Source organism: Lathyrus oleraceus, chromosome 3 (genome assembly GCF_024323335.1).
Source record: "Lathyrus oleraceus cultivar Zhongwan6 chromosome 3, CAAS_Psat_ZW6_1.0, whole genome shotgun sequence".
Lineage (NCBI taxonomy): Eukaryota > Viridiplantae > Streptophyta > Magnoliopsida > Fabales > Fabaceae > Lathyrus > Lathyrus oleraceus.
The window spans coordinates 10,041,996-10,062,333 of record NC_066581.1 but is presented as its reverse complement, the minus strand read 5'-3'; the positions used below and the strand labels follow the sequence as shown (position 1 = coordinate 10,062,333).

The 20,338-nt window shown below is 36.2% G+C and overlaps 1 protein-coding gene across 1 annotated transcript; it reads right to left on the bottom strand.

Moving 5' to 3' along the window:
- Positions 1-16,610: 16,610 nt before the first annotated feature.
- On the bottom strand, positions 16,611-18,950 carry LOC127132103 (protein DEFECTIVE IN MERISTEM SILENCING 3). Its single transcript, XM_051060976.1, has 6 exons — positions 18,760-18,950; positions 18,506-18,626; positions 18,087-18,315; positions 17,719-17,910; positions 17,242-17,562; positions 16,611-17,017 (listed from the first exon to the last, which is right to left on the bottom strand). The coding sequence occupies exons 1-6, from the start codon at positions 18,802-18,804 to the stop codon at positions 16,837-16,839; spliced, it is 1,089 nt and encodes a 362-aa protein (XP_050916933.1). The 5' UTR covers positions 18,805-18,950; the 3' UTR covers positions 16,611-16,836.
- Between the last annotated feature and the right edge of the window lie 1,388 nt (positions 18,951-20,338).

Below are 20,338 nucleotides of genomic sequence, written 5' to 3'. Positions count from 1 at the left end.
TTCTCTTCTCCAACCTTCTTCCTCTTGCTCTGTCTCTTTGCCCTTTTCCTCTTTTCAGCCGCTTCTCTGCTTTTCACGTAAAACCCTTTCTTTACCAAAAATGGACTTTTTTTCTTATTTCCAACTTATATATTTTCCAATAATTATTATTCCAATAATAATAATAATAATAATCCAATAATTCCAATTATTTAATTAAATTAATAAATATAATATTAACTTAAATTAAATAATTATCTTATTTTTATCGGGGTGTTACAACTCTCCCCCACTAAAAGAGTTTTCGTCCTCGAAAACATACCTCAAGCGAATAACTCTGGATAAGACTCCTTCATCTGGCTCTCAAGTTCCCAAGTCACATTACCACCTACTGGTCCTCCCCAAGCTACCTTCACCAAAGCAATCTCTTTACCCCGCAACTGCTTCAACTCTCGATCCTCAATCCTCATAGGTGATGTTTCAACAGTCAGGTTATCTCTCACCTGGACATCATCTACTTGGACCACATGCGACGGATCATGAATGTACCTCCTCAACTGAGACACATGAAAAACCTCATGCAAATTCGCAAGTGACGGCGGTAAAGCGATACGATAGGCTACCTCTCCTATCCTCTCCAAAATCTGATAAGGACCAATAAATCGAGGTGTCAACTTCTTCGACTTCAAAGCTCGACCAACCCCAGTTATCGGAGTAACACGAAGAAACACATGGTCTCCCTCTTGAAACTCAAGTGACTTCCTCCTCTTGTCGTGATAACACTTCTGACGACTCTGAGCAATCCTCATTTTCTCCTGAATCATCTTAATCTTTTCCGTAGTTTGTTGAACAATCTCCGGTCCAACCACAACACTCTCACCGGACTCATACCAACATAAAGGTGTCCAACATCTCCTACCATACAAAGCTTCAAACGGTGCCATACCAATGCTCGAATGAAAACTATTGTTGTAGGTAAACTCAATCAAAGGTAAATAACAATCCCAAGCACCTCCTTTTTTCAAAACACAAGCCCTCAACAGATCCTCTAGTGACTGAATCGTCCTCTCAGTCTGACCATCAGTCTGCGGATGATATGCAGAACTCAATCTCAGCTTAGTTCCCAAAGCCCTCTGCAAACCTTCCCAGAACTTCGATGTAAATCTAGGATCTCTGTCCGAAACAATACTCGACGGAATACCATGCAAACTTACAATCTTCTCAATATACAACTCAGCTAATCTCTCTAACGGATAATCCATTCTGATCGGAATGAAATGAGCCGATTTTGTCAATCTGTCAACAATCACCCAAATAGCTTCAAAGTTCTTAATCGTCCTCGGTAAACCAGAAACAAAATCCATACTGATATTGTCCCACTTCCACTCTGGAATAGCCAACGGTTGCATTAGCCCAGACGGCTTCTGATGCTCAATCTTTGACTTCTGACAAGTCAAACAAGAATAAACAAAACTCGCAATTTCTCTTTTCATTCCCGGCCACCAAAATAACTTTTTCAAATCATGATGCATCTTCGTAGCTCCAGGATGAATACTCAGGCCACTACGATGTCCTTCCTCAAGAATACTCTTCTTAAGTTCGGTAACATCCGGAATACACACCCGATTACCAAATTTCAAAACACCATTCTCATCAACTCTGAATTCACCACCTTGACCTTGATTCACTAGAGTCAACTTATCAACCAAAAGCACATCGGATTTCTGACCCTCTCTAATCTCATCTAGAATACTACTTGTTAACTTCAACATTCCCAATTTAACACTATTGTGAGTACTCTCACACACCAAACTCAAGTCTCTAAACTGCTCAATTAAATCCAATTCCTTAACCATTAACATAGACATATGCAATGATTTCCGACTCAATGCATCAGCCACTACGTTTGCTTTACCCGGATGGTAATTCAAACCAAAGTCATAATCTTTCAGAAACTCTAACCATCTCCTCTGTCTCATATTCAGTTCTTTCTGATCAAACAAATACTTTAAACTTTTATGGTCACTGAAAACCTCAAATCTTGACCCGTACAAATAATGCCTCCATAACTTCAGAACAAAAACCACAGCTGCCAACTCTAAATCGTGTATCGGATAGTTCCTCTCATGAACCCTCAATTGTCTCGAAGCATAAGCTATAACCTGCTTGTTCTGCATCAACACACCACCTAAACCCAACAATGAAGCATCACAGTAAACCTCAAATAATTCCGACGGACTTGGTAATATCATAATAGGAGCAGTAGTTAACCTTCTCTTTAACTTTCGGAAACCTTCTTCACATTTTGAGTCCCAAACAAACGCTTGCCCCTTTCTAGTCAACATCGTCAACGGTAACGCCAACTTAGAGAATCCCTCAATGAATTTCCTATAATAACCTGCAAGTCCAAGAAAACTCCTTATCTCAGACACTGACTTCGGAGCTTCCCACTTAGATACCGCTTCTATCTTAGAAGGATCAACAGCAACACCACCTCTTGAAATCACATGACCAAGAAAACTAACCTCTTCTAACCAAAATTCACACTTAGACAGTTTAGCAAATAACTTCTTTTCTCGTAGAACTCTTAAAACCATTCTCAAATGCTCAGCATGCTCTTCTTCAGATTTCGAATACACCAAAATATCGTCAATAAACACCACAACAAACTGGTCTAGATACGGATGGAAAATCCTATTCATATACTCCATAAATACTCCAGGCGCATTAGTCACACCAAAAGGCATTACAGAATACTCATAATGTCCATACCTTGTTCTAAAAGCAGTCTTCTGAATATCCTCAGTTTTCACACGTATCTGATGATATCCCGATCTCAAATCTATTTTGCTGAACACACTCGCACCAACCAACTGATCCATCAAATCGTCAATCCTCGGCAAAGGATACCGATTCTTGATCGTCACCTTATTCAGTTGCCTGTAATCCACACACAACCTCATAGTACCTTCTTTCTTCTTAACCAACAACACTGGTGCACCCCACGGCGACACACTCGGACGAATAAATTTCTTATCCAACAGATCTTCCAACTGACTCTTCAATTCAGTTAACTCAACAGCAGACATACGGTAAGGAGCCATCGATATCGGCCTAGTACCAGGTACCAAATCAATCGAGAACTCAACTTCACGTTCTGGCGGCAATTCATTCACTTCTTCAGGAAACACATCAGGAAAATCACACACCACGGCTAGATCGCAAATCACCAGTTTATCTTTAGCCTCCAAGGTCGCTAACAGCATAAACAACTCTGCCCCATCTGCTACTTCCTCATTCACCTGCCTTGCTGATAGAAACAAACTCTTTCCTTCCTCAATCTCAGGAAAGATCACCGTCTTATCAAAACAGTTGATATAAACTCGGTTAAACACCAACCAGTTCATACCCAGGATAACATCAACCTGCACTAGTGGAAGACACACGAGGTCCATCCCAAAGTCTCTACCAAAAATACTCAAAGGACAATTCAAACAAACTGAAGTAGTAGTCACTGAACCCTTCGCAGGAGTATCAATCACCATACTACCATGCATCTCAGATATCTCTAACTTAAGTTTCACAGCACAATCCAAAGATATAAAGGAATGAGTCGCACCTGTGTCAATAATAGCTACAAGAGGAAAGCCATTAATATAACACGTACCTCGGATCAAACGATCATCTACAAAAGTCTCAGAACCCGATAAAGCAAAGACCTTGCCTCCTGACTGGTTCTCTCTCTTCGGTTTAGGACACTGTGGACTGATATGACCCACCTCTCCACAGTTGAAATAAGTCACAGTCTTCAACCGGCACTCTGCGGCCAAGTGACCACCCTTGCCACACTTAAAACACTTCTTCTCATTACTGGTACACTCATGGACACGATGTCCAGCCTGACCACATCTGTAACACTTAGCACGGGCACTAGAGTCTCCCCCACTAGGCCTCTTCATCCCACTCTGTCTCTGAAAACCTTTGCCAGCTGCATACGGTTTTCCACGATCATTCTGATTCTTGCCTTTCCTATCAACCCTCTGTTGATAGCTCTCCGCTCTGGCCTTGGTATCCTGTTCAAAAATCCTGCAACAGTCAACCAAATCAGAAAACACTCTGATCCGCTGATATCCAATAGCCTGCTTGATCTCGGGACATAACCCGTTCTCAAACTTCACACACTTTGAAAATTCCCCAGTAGCCTCATTATAGGGAGTGTAATACTTCGACAGCTCTGTGAACTTAGCAGCATACTCAATAACAGACCGGTTGCCCTGCTTCAATTCTAAGAACTCTATCTCTTTCTTTCCTCTGACATCCTCTGGAAAGTACTTCCTCAGGAATCTCTCTCTGAACACAGCCCAAGTGATCTCAGCATTCCCAGCAGATTCCAACTCAGTGCGGGTAGCAACCCACCAATCATCTGCTTCCTCTGACAGCATATGCGTACCGAACCTGACCTTCTGGTTATCGGCACACTCAGTCACTCGGAAGATCCTCTCGATCTCTTTCAACCACTTCTGAGCACCATCTGGATCGTATGCTCCCTTGAACATTGGAGGATTGTTCTTTTGGAACTCACTCAGTTGACGAGCAGCTCCCATTCCCACAACATTCGGATTCCCTCCAAGTACTCCAGCTAGCATACCCAGAGCCTCAGCAATCGCAGCATCGTCTCTACCTCTTCCAGCCATCTCTATTCTGAAAACCCAACAAGCTAAACAATAAGTACTGATAGGGTTACACAACACCTATCCCGTACAGGGGAAACAGAATAATTACGACTCGACTCGACCGACTATGCTCTGATACCACTAATGTAACACCCTTCTAAAATACCCCAAATATTTAATTAAAATAGCAATATATCAATCAGAGTAATTATGCAATTAAGGGTGTCACACAATCATTTCACACCATTCACCAAATAACTGTCATGCTCTTTTATTAATTCAAAACATAAAGCATTTGCACAATACGCAGCGGATAGAAATCAAATCAATCATGCAAAACATGTAGCCTATTACATGTAAACTGGGTCACAACCAACAATAAAACATTTAAAACATCCCATCCCGATGTTACATCTACCAGAGCATGACCCACTAAGGAACTACACTAGACTTCAAGCACTAGCTCCTACTCAATCACTGCTCGTTACCTGAAAAATAGTTGTAAGGGTGAGTTCCTCAATCAATATAATAAGCATTATAAAATATCATGAAATGCTAAGTAATTTAACACATATCATCACCCTAATCAGATCACACATATTCAGCAACGACAATATCAACTCATAATCATCATCATCATCATACTCAAACTCAACACAACCATAAAACATACGTATAATATTGGAATACATCCATTCATATTATACGCCATACATACATGCATACATTATGCAATGAGACTTCATGCATGCGGTACCGACTATTCGTGAACATATAGTTCAACCTCACCGATCAAATCCAGATACGGCTACCAAGCTCACTAGTCCCACTCATTTGAGACCTAGTGACTCACTCACTAATTCCTCACCATGGGAATTAGCTACCACCCCAAGGGCTATGATATGCACGCTAATCACCTAGCATGCAAACATCAACAACAATCCACAACAACTCACTCACTAATTCCTCACCATGGAAATTAGCTACCACCATAAAGGCCACAATATGCAAGCTAAATCATTTAGTCATGCAACATCAACAATCATCCACAATGGACATATGCTCACACTCTAAGCCATAAACAGTCCATCCACCATTGCATACATAATAGATACATTCACAACATTATGCATACCATCATACATCATCAACATATTTACCACATAATCATATCATGTCATACCACATAATCAATCACAGTATTAGCACACTCTACTAATACCTATACTACTCAAAACAACGGGAAATGATCCCTACTCTATCATACATCAGCTAAATTACATTACTCAGCTGAACAACCAAAAACTGCACAACAACAGCACAGAAAAATCACAATCCTGCCCGTACGCGTATTGCCTAGTCCCATACGCGTATGGCCCAATTCTCAGCCAATCCCATACGCGTACCACCTATCTCATACGCGTATGCTACGCGTACCACTTCCCCATACGCGTACCAACAGAGACCAAACCACGTTCAAAACATCATCTTCCTCATCCATACGCGTAATGCCTAGTGCCATACGCGTACCAGACCATCTCATACGCGTATTGCCTAGTGCCATACGCGTATGACCAGAAACCAGATTTCCAGATCTGCAATGGGTTTTCTCTGCTACGAGATTCCCCCAATTCCAACCTTCCACAGTTCAATTTTACACAATAATCGTTCATATCATCTAACACGAATCATACCCTATTCGATTTCACAAATGCTAACATTTTACATCTAATTCCTACGGATTCCCTTCAATTATAATCCAATTTTCGTTCATCCAATATTTCACAATTTCATCATGCATCATTCTAACCAGAGTCAAATCCATGGTTTATCACTACCCACTACATGTTATCCCATAATACCCATTAATCGACGATAAACCCCCCTTACCTGAGTTAATCCGGCGAATCTTTAAGCTTCAAGCTTTTCTCTTCTCCAACCTTCTTCCTCTTGCTCTGTCTCTTTGCCCTTTTCCTCTTTTCAGCCGCTTCTCTGCTTTTCACGTAAAACCCTTTCTTTACCAAAAATGGACTTTTTTTCTTATTTCCAACTTATATATTTTCCAATAATTATTATTCCAATAATAATAATAATAATAATAATCCAATAATTCCAATTATTTAATTAAATTAATAAATATAATATTAACTTAAATTAAATAATTATCTTATTTTTATGGGGGTGTTACATCTGACCTTGGAACTTCTAGACAGCTGTCCAACAGTAATCAAGGAACAGTCTCTTGAGATCTCCTCGAGCAGTGTGCTGATTGTTGGGATTAGACACCATTTATGAGCTATAATCATTTCTACCTCTAAACGTGCTAACTTGGTTTTTGTGCTAAAACTATGATTTATGTTTCGTTTTGCATGCGCCCTAATTTGGGTATTTAAACACTCATTTCCCACCTTGCACACACTTCACTCTCACTCACTCTTTAAACCTCAGTTCTCTCAAGGCATTTCTGCAAGCAGTTCTTCATCTTCATCTCAGTTCTTCATCAACATCATGGATGCTCAACAACAAGTTGTGTTCAACTATTCTCAGCAAATGGGTTCAAGTGATCAAGTTCAAAGCACCAGCAACCCTACTCCAATGGTTACAGGCGTCGTTACAACACCAATCTACAAGGAGCCTCACATTCTTGATCGTGAGCCTCATATTCACCTTGCAACGCCCTTTGACAAACTGGAAGTGTTGTGTGAATCCTTGGTGGATTTTGATAACATGAGAAGAAATGGCGTAGACCTCACTGAAGAACTTATTAAAGAATTCTGGAGATTTGCTGATGTTGACGATCACTTCATCGTCTCCTATGTTCTGGGAGTAAAGATGGTGATAACTGAAAAGTCCATCGCTGCTCTTCTAAACATGGAGAAAGATGGAGGCAGAAGAATTTACAACATCAATCCCAGGGCGAAATACATATCTCAAGAAATCAACCCAACAATCTTCAAACAAAATGCAGAAGGCAACCCCTCAAAGAACAAGGAATTACTTCAGAACCTCCGAGTTTGGATGAAGATCATTCTGGGTACCATTCACCATCGCCCAGCGTCAAACTCTTCAAACTACATCAATACAGATCAGAAATGTATTCTGTACTGCATTCACAAAGGTCTGAAGCTATGCCTCTCTGCAGTTCTCTTCAAATACCTCATAGATTCGGTAAGAGAAACCAGAAATCACATGAAGCCCAGAACTTACATTCCTCTGAGAAGACTCATCTCAGATGTACTCATAGAGAGTGGTCTCGTGGACCATCTAGTAAAGCTCAGGCTCATGGAAGACATGGCAATCGACACTGGAAAGCCTCTGAACTCCAAGAATCTAAAGAGCATGGGGATTCTGGATAAGGTCAACGTTAGACCTACTCTGGACACTTCCTGGGAAGCCTTGAAAGATCAGAGGAAAATTCCCCATAGTCTGTATCTGTTCTCCAAGGAAGAACCTAAAGAGGCAATCCTCCTCTATCTACAAGGTCTGAAGGATGAAGCAGTGGATATCTCAGAATTCAATTTGAACGAACTGCCAGATAAAGCTCCCAACTTCATGAGGCATAAAAGAGGTCCATCTGAGAAGACATCGAAGGCGAAGAAAGCGAAGCTAGGAGAATCCTCTGGAACAAGACCACCAACACCTCTGCATGAGTCTTCTGGTAAGTCTGTCTCTCCTGCTCCCTCTGCACAAACACAGCAACTTGCTTCTTCTATTCCTCTACCAACACCTCTATACACTCTATCTGAAACCCCTCCTTCAACCACCAGAACATCTTAACCTCTCCCAAAATTCAATCTTACAACCACCTCCTCATCTTCACCCCCAGAATCACCCCCTACTTCATCATCTCATCTGACACAGAACTCTCTGACCCCTCTTCTCCCACTCTAGCCCAACTTCAGACTCAAAACCGTGCCTCACAACAACCATAACAACCTCCACCTGAACCTGAAGTAACCTCCCCACCCACAGAACAACCAACCATCACTCCCTCTGACGTTCAACCCTCTGACCCCAACACCTCTGACATTACCCCTCCAAACACTTCCGCTGAACCTCAAACTCTCAACCTAAGCCCTCCCACTTCCTCACCTCTACCATCTGAACCTGAACACTCCCTGCCAACCCTAGAAGAGGCAATTATGCTGTTTGCAGGAGCATCAGTGGAAAAGGTCAAGTCTCTGACCATAAACTCTGGCATCAGTGATGATCCTTCCTCTGTTAGGACACACTAGAACAGAGTCATTGGTTGGATGACCTCTGAGGCCTTTAAGCTGAAGAACCTCTCTGAGCAAGTCAGAAATGACTTTATCAGAGACGCTGAGGCAAGACTACAGGAGCGCTTAGCCAGAGAAGCTGAGGAACAGGCCAGAAGGGAAAAAGAAGAAAGAGCAAGACAAGAAGAGATTCAAAGGGTTAAGGAAGCTGAAGCCAAAGCTCTAGCTGACGCTGCTACTGCTGAAGCTGAAGCCGCCGCTAATGCTGAAGCCCTTCGTGCTGAAGAATAGAATGCTCTGACTCAGGGGGAGTCTTTTACATTTGCCCCTCTGGTTCTCAAGACCCTTGAGGAGCTTCAGAAAGAGCAGAAGGAAGTCCGAGCCAGATTGGATCAACAGGACACAGTCAACGCCAACATCCAGAATCTGCTGACCCAACTGCTTCAGAGGATGCCTCCTCCTCCCAACCCTTAGGCACCTAGGATTATTTCTTGCTTGTTGCTTTTTTGTCTCTGCTTGTTTTCCGCTTTCATCTCTGATGTTTTTGCTCCTATCTGGATATATATATATATTTTTTCTTCCTGTTTTTTTTAAGTCTTTTTGATTCTGACAAAAAGGGGGAGAAATCAAACAGCTCTGATGAAAAATTATCTAATTCCTTCAGCATTCTGCAAACATACTATTCAATAAAAATCTATCTAACACTCTTTGACTTAGAAAGTTGCAGAAGGGTATCTAAAAACTTCATTGCTTGGAAGCTCTGGTAAGAACTTCTGAACTCCCTAGCCTATCTCAAGGGGAGCTCACTTCTATCTGATCTGATAAAACTCTTATATTTGAATGTTTCATATATTAATTAAAGTCTGTTCTGCTTGTTTTGTCATCATCAAAAAGGGAGAGATTGTAAGAACAAAAATTGTCCTACAACAGATTCCAGGATTTTGATGATAACAAAGGATGAAACCAAAAATGGCACTCTAACGAAATTTCTCTAAGTGTGCAGGACTCTGAACAAGAACAAAGGAATCTGATCGCTTTATCAGATACAAAATCGAATCAGATACAAAGTACCAGAAGATCAGAAACATCTGAAGAAGAAGCGCGCTCTAGAAGTTCTGACTCTGAGCAAAACAGCATAACAGAATATCAGAAGCTCTCAACTTCCTCTTGAATCAACGCTGAGGATCTAATAGAATAGGACTATCAGAAGCTCTGATGTCACATCTCAAAGATCTCAGATTAACAGAGTAACGCAGACTCTGACGAAACATTTCCTTATCCAGAAAGAGTAACGGCAACTACAACTTCAAATGGAAAGAAAATATATTTGGAAAGAAGATATTCAGGGAGACAAATTTGTTTTGGCAAGAAACACAGAAGTTATGGCATTAAACTCTCATCAAGACAAAATATCTGCCATCACTACAACGGTCCTTTCACCACTATATAAAGGACGGCGAACCTCATTGAGAGACACACCTAAACGCACAGAAAAACTCTACTCTCTCTATTAGTATTTCACGAAGCTGTTGCTCAAACGTGAAATCACCTGCTTGCTCTAATTGCTGTAATATTTGCTTTATCTTAGAAGCACTTTAGATTACTTTCTTCTTTTTCTAAATTGATTTTGTTCCTCAAGTGACTCTGCGTAGTCTGTATACTTGGGAGGACTAAGAGATCTTTCTCTTAGACGTTGGTTGTAATAATCTTTCAAGATTAGTGAATTAAGTCCTTTTTGAAGGCGAAATCACCTTGGCCGGGTGGACTGGAGTAGCTTTGTGTTATAAGCGAACCAGTATAAAATCCTGTGTGTTCTTATTCTGAAAAAGCGCTTATTTTCCAAAAACAATTCAAACCCCCCTTTCTTGTTTTTCTCACCTTCAAATAATTCATTTAAACTAGTAATTAGGATTTTTATTATTTATTTTAATTTTATTTTAGCTTGATAATATTTATGTGTGGGGTAATTAATTAAAATGGGAGTATTTCAATTAATTGATAATAATATCCATGTTTAACAAGATTAGAGATTTATATTATTAAAATTTGGGATAATTTAGGGATATAACATGGGATAAAAATTAGGGATAATTTCTAGAATTTTAGGGGATATAAATTAGGTATAAAATCAGGATAAGAGATATATTGTATGACATCTTATTTAATTTATTGTTTTAATCAAATTAAATTATATCCTTGCAATCAAAACCAATGGGATAAATATGGGATAAAACATGGGGTAAGAGTTTAGGGGTTTCAAAGGATAAAATCGGGGATAAAATTGGGATAAGGGTTATATCTAATATTCGAATATAATCATTAATTTATTTTCAAAATAAATTAAATATTATTTTCACAAACCATCGAAGGGATAAAATCAAATTCAACACACTTCAAACTGTAAGTCCTCTATCCTAGAATATTGAGACATTTTAAAATCAATCATTTCTCCGCCCCCGATGCGCGATAATTTTCAAGGGATAAAAACAAACAATTATTTTCTACAAGAACTATGGTGCTCTGATCCCTCACCTAATGCGAAGGTACGTAGGCATAGAGTTGTAAACTCTAGCGAGTACGATAACAACAAATCTTTTTGGGTCTCTCATTTGTTTAAATAAAGAAGTTGGTAGTGAGGACTCCTTGCCACATAAACCTCAATGAGGAGGATTGTTATGGAAAGGAGAACGACTTTGTCAATATGAGTTTTTTGAATCACGTTCTCGAGGATGAAGGTGATGTCGAGGGAATAAAGTGGTACGAGGAACGTTTCCTTTTGCTTAGGTTGGGGAAGAGGTAGTCACGTCTCAATAGGTTTGTCCTAACTAGGTATTACCTATGCACGAGTATATGATTAACATATGTATAGCTCAATTCTTAACTACAATCATACACTCACATATTATATTAATTTAAAATTTTAATTAATAAATTAATTTAGTTATATTTTTTATCAATGGTTATTTTTATGATTTTTAACCACCACACCAGCCTTTGATCTACCACTTTTCATATATTTAACTTTTACTCCTTTTTTCACTCATTCGTTGTATTAATGCAAGGACAGGAAACTGGTAATGTGATCGCTTTCAAATGGGTTTTCTCTCCAAGATCCTATCTTGATCATATCTCTCTTTCTCTCTTGATCCTTTCTTTCCCTTCTTTTCTACTCAATCCTTTCCTTTGTCTCATCATCTCTCTTTTGATATGGTTTTATTATCCTTTTCTCCATGATTTGTGTGATCCCTACTTTTATGAGGCTTTGGTTTTCTTCTGGTTTCTGTGTTCGGTAAGGTGATCCTTGTTTTTATCTTCTTTCTCTCGTCTTTATCTATTTTCTCAAAACCACCATCGGGATCCATCACCTGAAGCATTTCATAGTTGTGTTCTTGCAGTCAGGAGCACGATGCTCATACTTACCATATTTAAAGCATCTCACAGAAGCAGGAGTCTCCCCCCCACTTAGCTTTTTGTCATCTAGGACCCTTTGCTTCCATTTGTCAGTTGGAGCATTATACGGCTTCCAAATCTGACTTTTTCCTTTATTTTCACTAATACTCTTATAGTGAGAAGATTGGGTTATGCAATCCTTATCATAGATTCTGCATTTATTCACCAGTACAAAAAATCGATGGATCTCCTGGTAATCGATCCCTTATTTGATCTCGGGGCACAACCCGCTCTCAAACTTGATGCACTTTGAACCCAACATTATTATAATGCGGACAAAACTTCACTAGCTCCTCAAACTTGGTAGCATACTCTGTAACTATCGAATTTCCTTGCTTCAGCTCAAGAAATTTGATCTCCTTCTTGCTATGCACATCCTCAGAAAAGTACTTTTCCAGAAACCACACTTTGAACACAGCCCAAGTAACCTCAGTACCAACCACCTGTAACATATGACATGCGTTATCCCACCAATCTTCGGCTTCCTTAGACAACATGTAAGTACTGAACAATACCTTATGTTCTTCAGTACATGTCATCACTCGGAAAATCTTTTCAACCTCTTTCAGTCATTCATGAGCACCCGCTGAGTCATATTTGCCCTTGAACGTCGGTGGATTATTTCTTTGAAATTTTCCCAGTCCACAGAACTCATTGCCCACCAAATCCTGTTGTTCATGCAGCGCCTAAGCCACTGACTCCAAAGCATCAACAACTGCCTGATGGTTTCTTCCAACCATTTTGCACCCATCAAACAAACATTTAGAAGAACCAATGCATCGACATTGTTCGTACACATGTCAAATACTAGGGAACAATTAACATGTCAAAAACCTGGCTGGATGGACCGACCTGCTGTAATACCACTATATAACATCCTACTTCCCGAATCGACAATTAAATAAATAAATCATGAATAAAACATAAATAATCACCAAGCATGATGTTAAAACGTCTGAACAAATCGAACCACATAATAATGAAAACAATTCATTTGATACGCGGTGGAATTACACAAAACAAAGCTTATCATTAGCAAACACAAACAAAATAAAAAAAGAAAGAATAACAAACATAAAAATTAGGGTTCAAATTTTGAAATCCGAATTTTTATAGGGGTAAATACGAATTTTGAAATCCATATTTTCTAATATTAGTGAGAAAACCCAACAATCATCCTATAACCCCAAGGCAAAATGATTCAAACGAAGGATGTAATTTAATGTAGCTTAAGTAGTTTCTCTATTGGGTGTAATCTAATGGATTTTAACTAGAGTAATTTAAAGAATTACATTACATGCATCAAAAGCAAAAAAAAACGTGAATGGATAAGAAACTTACCAAATGTGAGAGATAAAACTGCTTGTCTTGAATGGAGAGAAGTAGAAGTTAATGAAATTGTTTGGTTTGAATGAATAAGAGTTAATGTGTTTTTGAGAGAAATTGTCTGGTTTGAACGAACAAGAGTTACTGGGTTTTTGAGAGAAATTGTTTTTTGATTTGAAATGTAAGGAAAATGAGAGGGAAAGACTATACTCCACTATTTATTTTTGACGTAATTCTAATATTGAATTTATAGTGTTGGGCTGCGTCAAAATTTAAAAACTCGAACCGGTAAAAGAAGTATTTTTAAATTTTTAGGAATGGTGGATGAATAATGATTGAGTCTAGTGAACAATTTATTTATGTAGTTGAATTAAACAACAAACATTCATGCTTTTGTTAATGTTTTATTTATTTATTTGGCCTTTGTAGCTCATAAAACCGTTGTCTAGCAACGGGAATGTAGTTTTCTATTTTTTGGAATTCTTTGATAAAAAAAACTATTTGATCATAGGCATAGTATAAGATTTAACACAAATAATTAAGAAAGCACATTTTATAGTAAGCTATTGATAAATCAATTAAAATCAATTCTCGAACAATTTTGACCGTATAACTGACTTATTTGAATTTCATTGCTTCTTTAAATTTGGATATTTTATCATGATTTATGAAAACAATTTATATTATTGTTCTTGAGTTTTTATTAACTTATTTTTATAATTTTCTCAAAATTAACAATTGTAAATAAATTATTTATTCAAACATAATTCTAGATATAAATAAACTTCATAAACCAGTGTCTAATTGCATTTGCAAGGAAATATCAATATCTAGGAGCTTCTTTTCTCTCTCTCAAAAGTCATTTTGTAAAAGGCTGATCTTTACCTTCCTAAAGTATACTTTTGAACACTATTACTTAAATATATGGAGTGAAAAAAAGAAAGAATTTTTTTTTTCAAAAGTATATAGACTCTTAGACTACTATACAACAACAACCATCAAATTATATTCCACTAAGTAATAGTGACTTCCATAAATCAATTTTCGTGCTAGTATTTTATCCATGATCATTGTAAAATTTGAGATCTTTCTTAGTTATTTTTCTTATGGTTTTTCTTCATTTTTATCTAGTTATTTGTCTTCTCTCTATCCGATCTTTTCTCACTATCACAAAATTTATATATATATATATATATATATATATATATATATATATATATATATATATATATATATATATATATATGTGTGTGTTCAAACCACCTAATTCTATTTTTACTCTCTTTTTTACCATAGATGTTACCCAACACTCTCTAATATATTCATTTTTAATCCTATCATTTATAATCTTATAACGCATCCAACACAACATCCTATTTATGTTACACTTACTTTATTATCGTGTTGATACTTAAGCGTCCAACATTCTATTCCGTACAACATCGCAGATCTTACTGCAGTCCGATAAAAAATTTCCTTCGACTTGAGCAGTACCATTGTGTCATATAAAATCCTTGAATCCCTCATCCATTTCAATAACCGAACTTGAATTCGATGGTATACATTCTCTTCTATTTCTCCATCATTTTCTTTTGCAGATCCAAGTTATTTAAACTGTGTGATTTGAGGGATGATATGGTCTTCAACTTTCACCTCTAGATTAAAAATATTTTTTTGTTGAACTTACATTTCATATACTACATCTTACTTCTTTTTAGGCAAAAATCATGTGTTTCTAAAGCTAGTCTCCAAGTCTCCAACCTCTCATTTAAATCCTCCTTCGACTTTTCAAATAGAATTATATCATCTACAAAAAAATATATATCTTGGTGCTAACCCTGGATGTGTTTCGTGAATACATCCAAAATTAAGGTAAAAAGGTAGGGGTTTGAGGTTGAACCTTGACGCAAATCTATTGTAATAGAGAAATCATATGTATCTCCACGTTGTGTTTGCACGCTGGTCGATACTCCTTCATACATATCTTGAATAGTTTGAATATATGCAATCCAAACGCCTTTCTTCTTTAGGGTTTTCCACAAAATCTCTCTATGCATTCTATCATAGGCCTTTTTCAAGTCAATAAAAATTAAGTGCAAATTTTGTTGGTCCATTTGGTACTGCTCAATCACACGTCGTAGTAGATAGATTACTTCTATAGTCGACCTTCCCGACATAAAATCATTCTTAATGACTTGGGTCTTTTTTCTTAGACTATGTTCAATCACTCTTTCCTAAAACTTCATGGTGTGACTCATAAATTTAATACTTCTATAATTTGCACAATTTTGTATATCCCCCTTCTTACATATTGAAACTAAAGTATTTATTCTCCATTCACCCGACATTTCCATTCATCCGACATTTCCTATAACCTCATAATTTTATTAAAGAGTTTGGTGAGTCACTCAATATCTTTCTCTCCAAGAATTTTTCATAATTCAATGCTTCTTTTACCTCTTATTTCTAAATTCAATTGTAATAACTATAATTTCGATCATCTTCTCTAATGTCGAATTTGATAGAGTCCGATGAGATATCATATCCTTCATTAAATAAATTATAGAAATACGTCTTCCACCTATCATTTATATCCTTTTCCTGATCCAAAACTTTACCTTCTTCATCTTTAACACATTTTACTTGATCCAAATTTCTAGTCTTTCTTTCTCTTCCCCTAGCAAACCTGGATATAGATTTTTCTAACTCCATAATTCCTAAAAATTTGTATAATCCATCAAAAACTGAGTTTTTGCTTTACTCGTCACTTTCTTAGTCTCATTCTTCGATTTCTTATACTTTGGCCAAGTTTTAGCATTTCTACGTCTAGACCATTCTTTAAAAGAATCATTTTTTTTCTATGTATTCTTTATTGAAAATAGAACTTTGTTAGTGCTATCCAAACACTCAATTTTTTTCAAATATCTCATTTTCTCTAATTTCAATAAGAATAAGCTCAACAAAATATCCAAGTTTCTTTTGTGCTAATAGATGAATACTAGCTGCATGTTTTGGAAATACTATTTTACATCTTTATAATTTCTTATGGACATGTCTCTCGTGAACCATGCCTAGAAAATAAACTGCTAATACACATAATTTGATGTCAAAAACATCCAAAATGAAACTACTAAAACATAACTTAATAGTTAATACCATGTCTTTGTAACCAAATCTCTACCAACAATATTTTAGTCTTGGCTTGTGGAGTTGCTCTTTCTAAAGTCCAGCAGCTGCTGCTCTCTTTGTATATCAGCAGCAAGTTTAGATGCTTCCCATTTCAGCTTCCTCACCATACCTTCAGCTTCAGTATAAACTAGAGGTACATCAGATTCTCCTCCTATTAAGGGAAACTTTACATCTACATCTTGTCTGCAGCCAGAGAAGTTTCATTAATGACAAGTCGAAAAAGAAACATAAGTTAACTCTTTGATCAAAACCGTCTTTGAGTGTGCAAAGTACACTACAGCACTAGTTGTTTTGTCACGGTTGAACCGTAGGTAATCAACACAGGATCTCCAAAAACTTAACACAACTCTAACTCTGGTTATAGTAAGAGAAGGAGAAACAATAAAAAAGATTAATTTGATACTGACCTGCTACCACAAGCAAAGATACCAGATTTCCTGATCATTCCACCATCTAATGACAATGCTCCATCGGTAATGTATGGAAGAGCAAGCATCATTTCGTTCCGGGTTTTATATATTTGTAGGCGAGAAAAAAGGCTGTAAAACAGTGTCTCTCTAAGACCGTGCCCAATTGCAGTAAGATGCGACAATCTATTTGAATCCAAATGGATCATGTTCACTGCATAATCAAGAAACCCGGGAGGGCACTCCCCATTTGGCAATTTCGGCTTCGGAATAGCCAACTTCTTTTGTGGATCTTCGTCAACAAAACCTCCAACAAATGGTCTGAAATAAAACAAGTATACGGATAGTGAGATACATCAAGACTCTGCACAGGGCTGAATTAATTAGTCCAAAATAAGGTCTTGGCGAATATTTCTTTCTACATGAATCAATTGTGTGAAAAACATGCATACAAACGAACGCATAAGTATAACTTACCTTAAATCTTCAAGACATATGACAACAAACCGGCCATTTATTATTTTTCCAGTTGAAGATCCAATTCCGTGCAAACCACCATTAGAGTTTATTGTGCCTTCTGGATCATACTTCTCCAGTGCTTTAACACCTTCATTAGTACTGCAGACAATTGCAAGCATCGTCTCCAAACCCACATACTCAGAAAGGATCCTGTTTTACACAATTGCTATTTTTCAGAAAAATAAGTAATCATAAAAAGTAGCTTATTTGGCCGCTACTTGAAACCATGATGCAACAGTGTGTAGCGCTCTAAGGAACTGATGCACTCGTTCGTATTGACCACAACACTGAGAGCATCCTTCTCAACCTGTGAGTAGCTTATTTACCTGCTAAGATCATCATTCTCAACCTTTGCAAGGGTAGCCACAACACCGACAGCATCCTTTACAAAAGCCAAATTGGATGTCTGAGAATTAGCTTTTATCCAACAAAATATGCTGGCAGCAGAGTTCTCTTTCTTCAATATCTGCTCCACAGTTTCCTCTTCGGTACGAAATGCACCATTCCCATTATCTGATGTAACCACAGTACCAGAATGATACCTTCCAAGACTCACTAAAACAAAACTTCATCAGCCAAAAAAATCGTGGCAGATGAAAATAATTCATATATCAAATTCTTCATAAAATATGTTACTTACCATAAATTAGGGTTTATGACTTCATCTTAGATTCTAATCATACTCTCACAAATTCACAGAGAACAAACAAAACAAGTGCAAACATGAACCAATTTCAGAACAAACCTTGTAAGTCAAGTACAGATTCAGTTAAGTGATTCGATTGAGAATTAAGGAACTGAATATTTTCTTCATGATGTTTCATCTGATTTGTGAAGTTATCAACATTAGCATCATTCTGATTCAACTGAAAAAATAACAAGTTCCAAGCTTAAAACAAAGTAACAACATGCAATAGGTTTTCTGAAAGAAAAAAAAGTAGAAACCCTTACGGTAGCTTCAAAAATAAAAACCTAGAATTAATAGGGGAAAATACGAACCGGAATGTTGATGTTGATGTCAGTGTCGGTGTTGGGTTGAGACATGAATGTGAAGTGAAGCAGAAAAGACAAGATTTGCAGCTTCCGAATACTGCTAACAAATCTTTCTTCGATTCGCTCATTCACGGAAAATTAACGTCTCTTTACCGTTTTAAGCTTTTAAATACATAATGAATTTGTAAAAAACGGGAAATTCATATTAAATATAATATTAATATTTATGTATCAATAAATAAATAATTAATTGATTCCGATTGATTTACACTCAATTTGGTAAGAAAGAAACATGACTAAAACTATTTAATTATTTTTAAATCAGATTAGACGGTATAGGGTACTGAATACCAATGATGAAAATTAAAAATATATATATATATATATATATATTTAAAAAGTTTACTAAAATATTTTTTTTTAATGTCATTTTGAGATTTATCATGATCAATTTCATTGATTTTTATAAATTAAGTTGAATATGAGAAAAATAATACACTATTTTAGAGTGTCAATAAATTAAGACAAATCTCGCGTGTATTTTAAATTATGTTAATGATATATTAGATTAATAAATTTTTATTAGTTAATAATATAAAATTAATTTTCATGTGCGCTACTATTAATCCTTTTGAATATAGATTATTATTGACCATCAAATTAATATCAAAATAAAAATTAAATTTTTAATTCAACTATAAATTTTATAAACATTGTATTTGTTCAAAAGTTATTAAGAAGTCATTTTATTTAAAATTTACAAAATAAATGAGTTGTCTTTGTATTTTTTTTTTCAATTCTTCTCTTAAAGTGTTGTATATTTTTATGAAAAAAATTCAATTATTAATTTTATATCAACTTAATTGTGTTGATTTCTGCTTTTCACTTTTTCACAAAATTGATTGTTCCATTTTCTTTATAGTTTATTTTAAATGATAAGACGCATCATCCAATTATATAAAATCCTGGTTTTGATTTATATATATATATATATATATATATATATATATATATATATATATATATATATATATATATATATATATATATATATAATTTAAATCATAAGATCACATAATTTAAATTTGTTACATCATAATTTATCAAAAATATATATATGAGATAGGTTAAATTTGAAGGATTTAAAAATATGTGAACTAATTTGTAATCCCTGATTATATATTATAGAGTAAAAAGTAAATTCTTCTACATTTTTAACTAAACTTTTTTATTAAAAAAATTATAATAAAACTTTAGGTAAATCATATCATTGGTACATTCCTACTGCTCTTGACTACATCATGTTGCTTCGGATACATTCTCAAAAACAACTCAGATCTCATCAACTCCACTTGCTACATTCCAGACATTATGGTTAAACATGAAGAAAAAAAATTATAAATTAAATTATATTAAAAATAAGAAATAATATTATTCAATGCAATATATTTATAATAAAAATTATCTATCAAATATGAGAGATTAATAAATGTGATTGAGTGAGAAATTTGAGAGGTAGTGTTCCAGTTTCAAAAATCGGATCAAATTTATCGGTTGAATTGAAAATCGGAGGTTTTTAATCTAC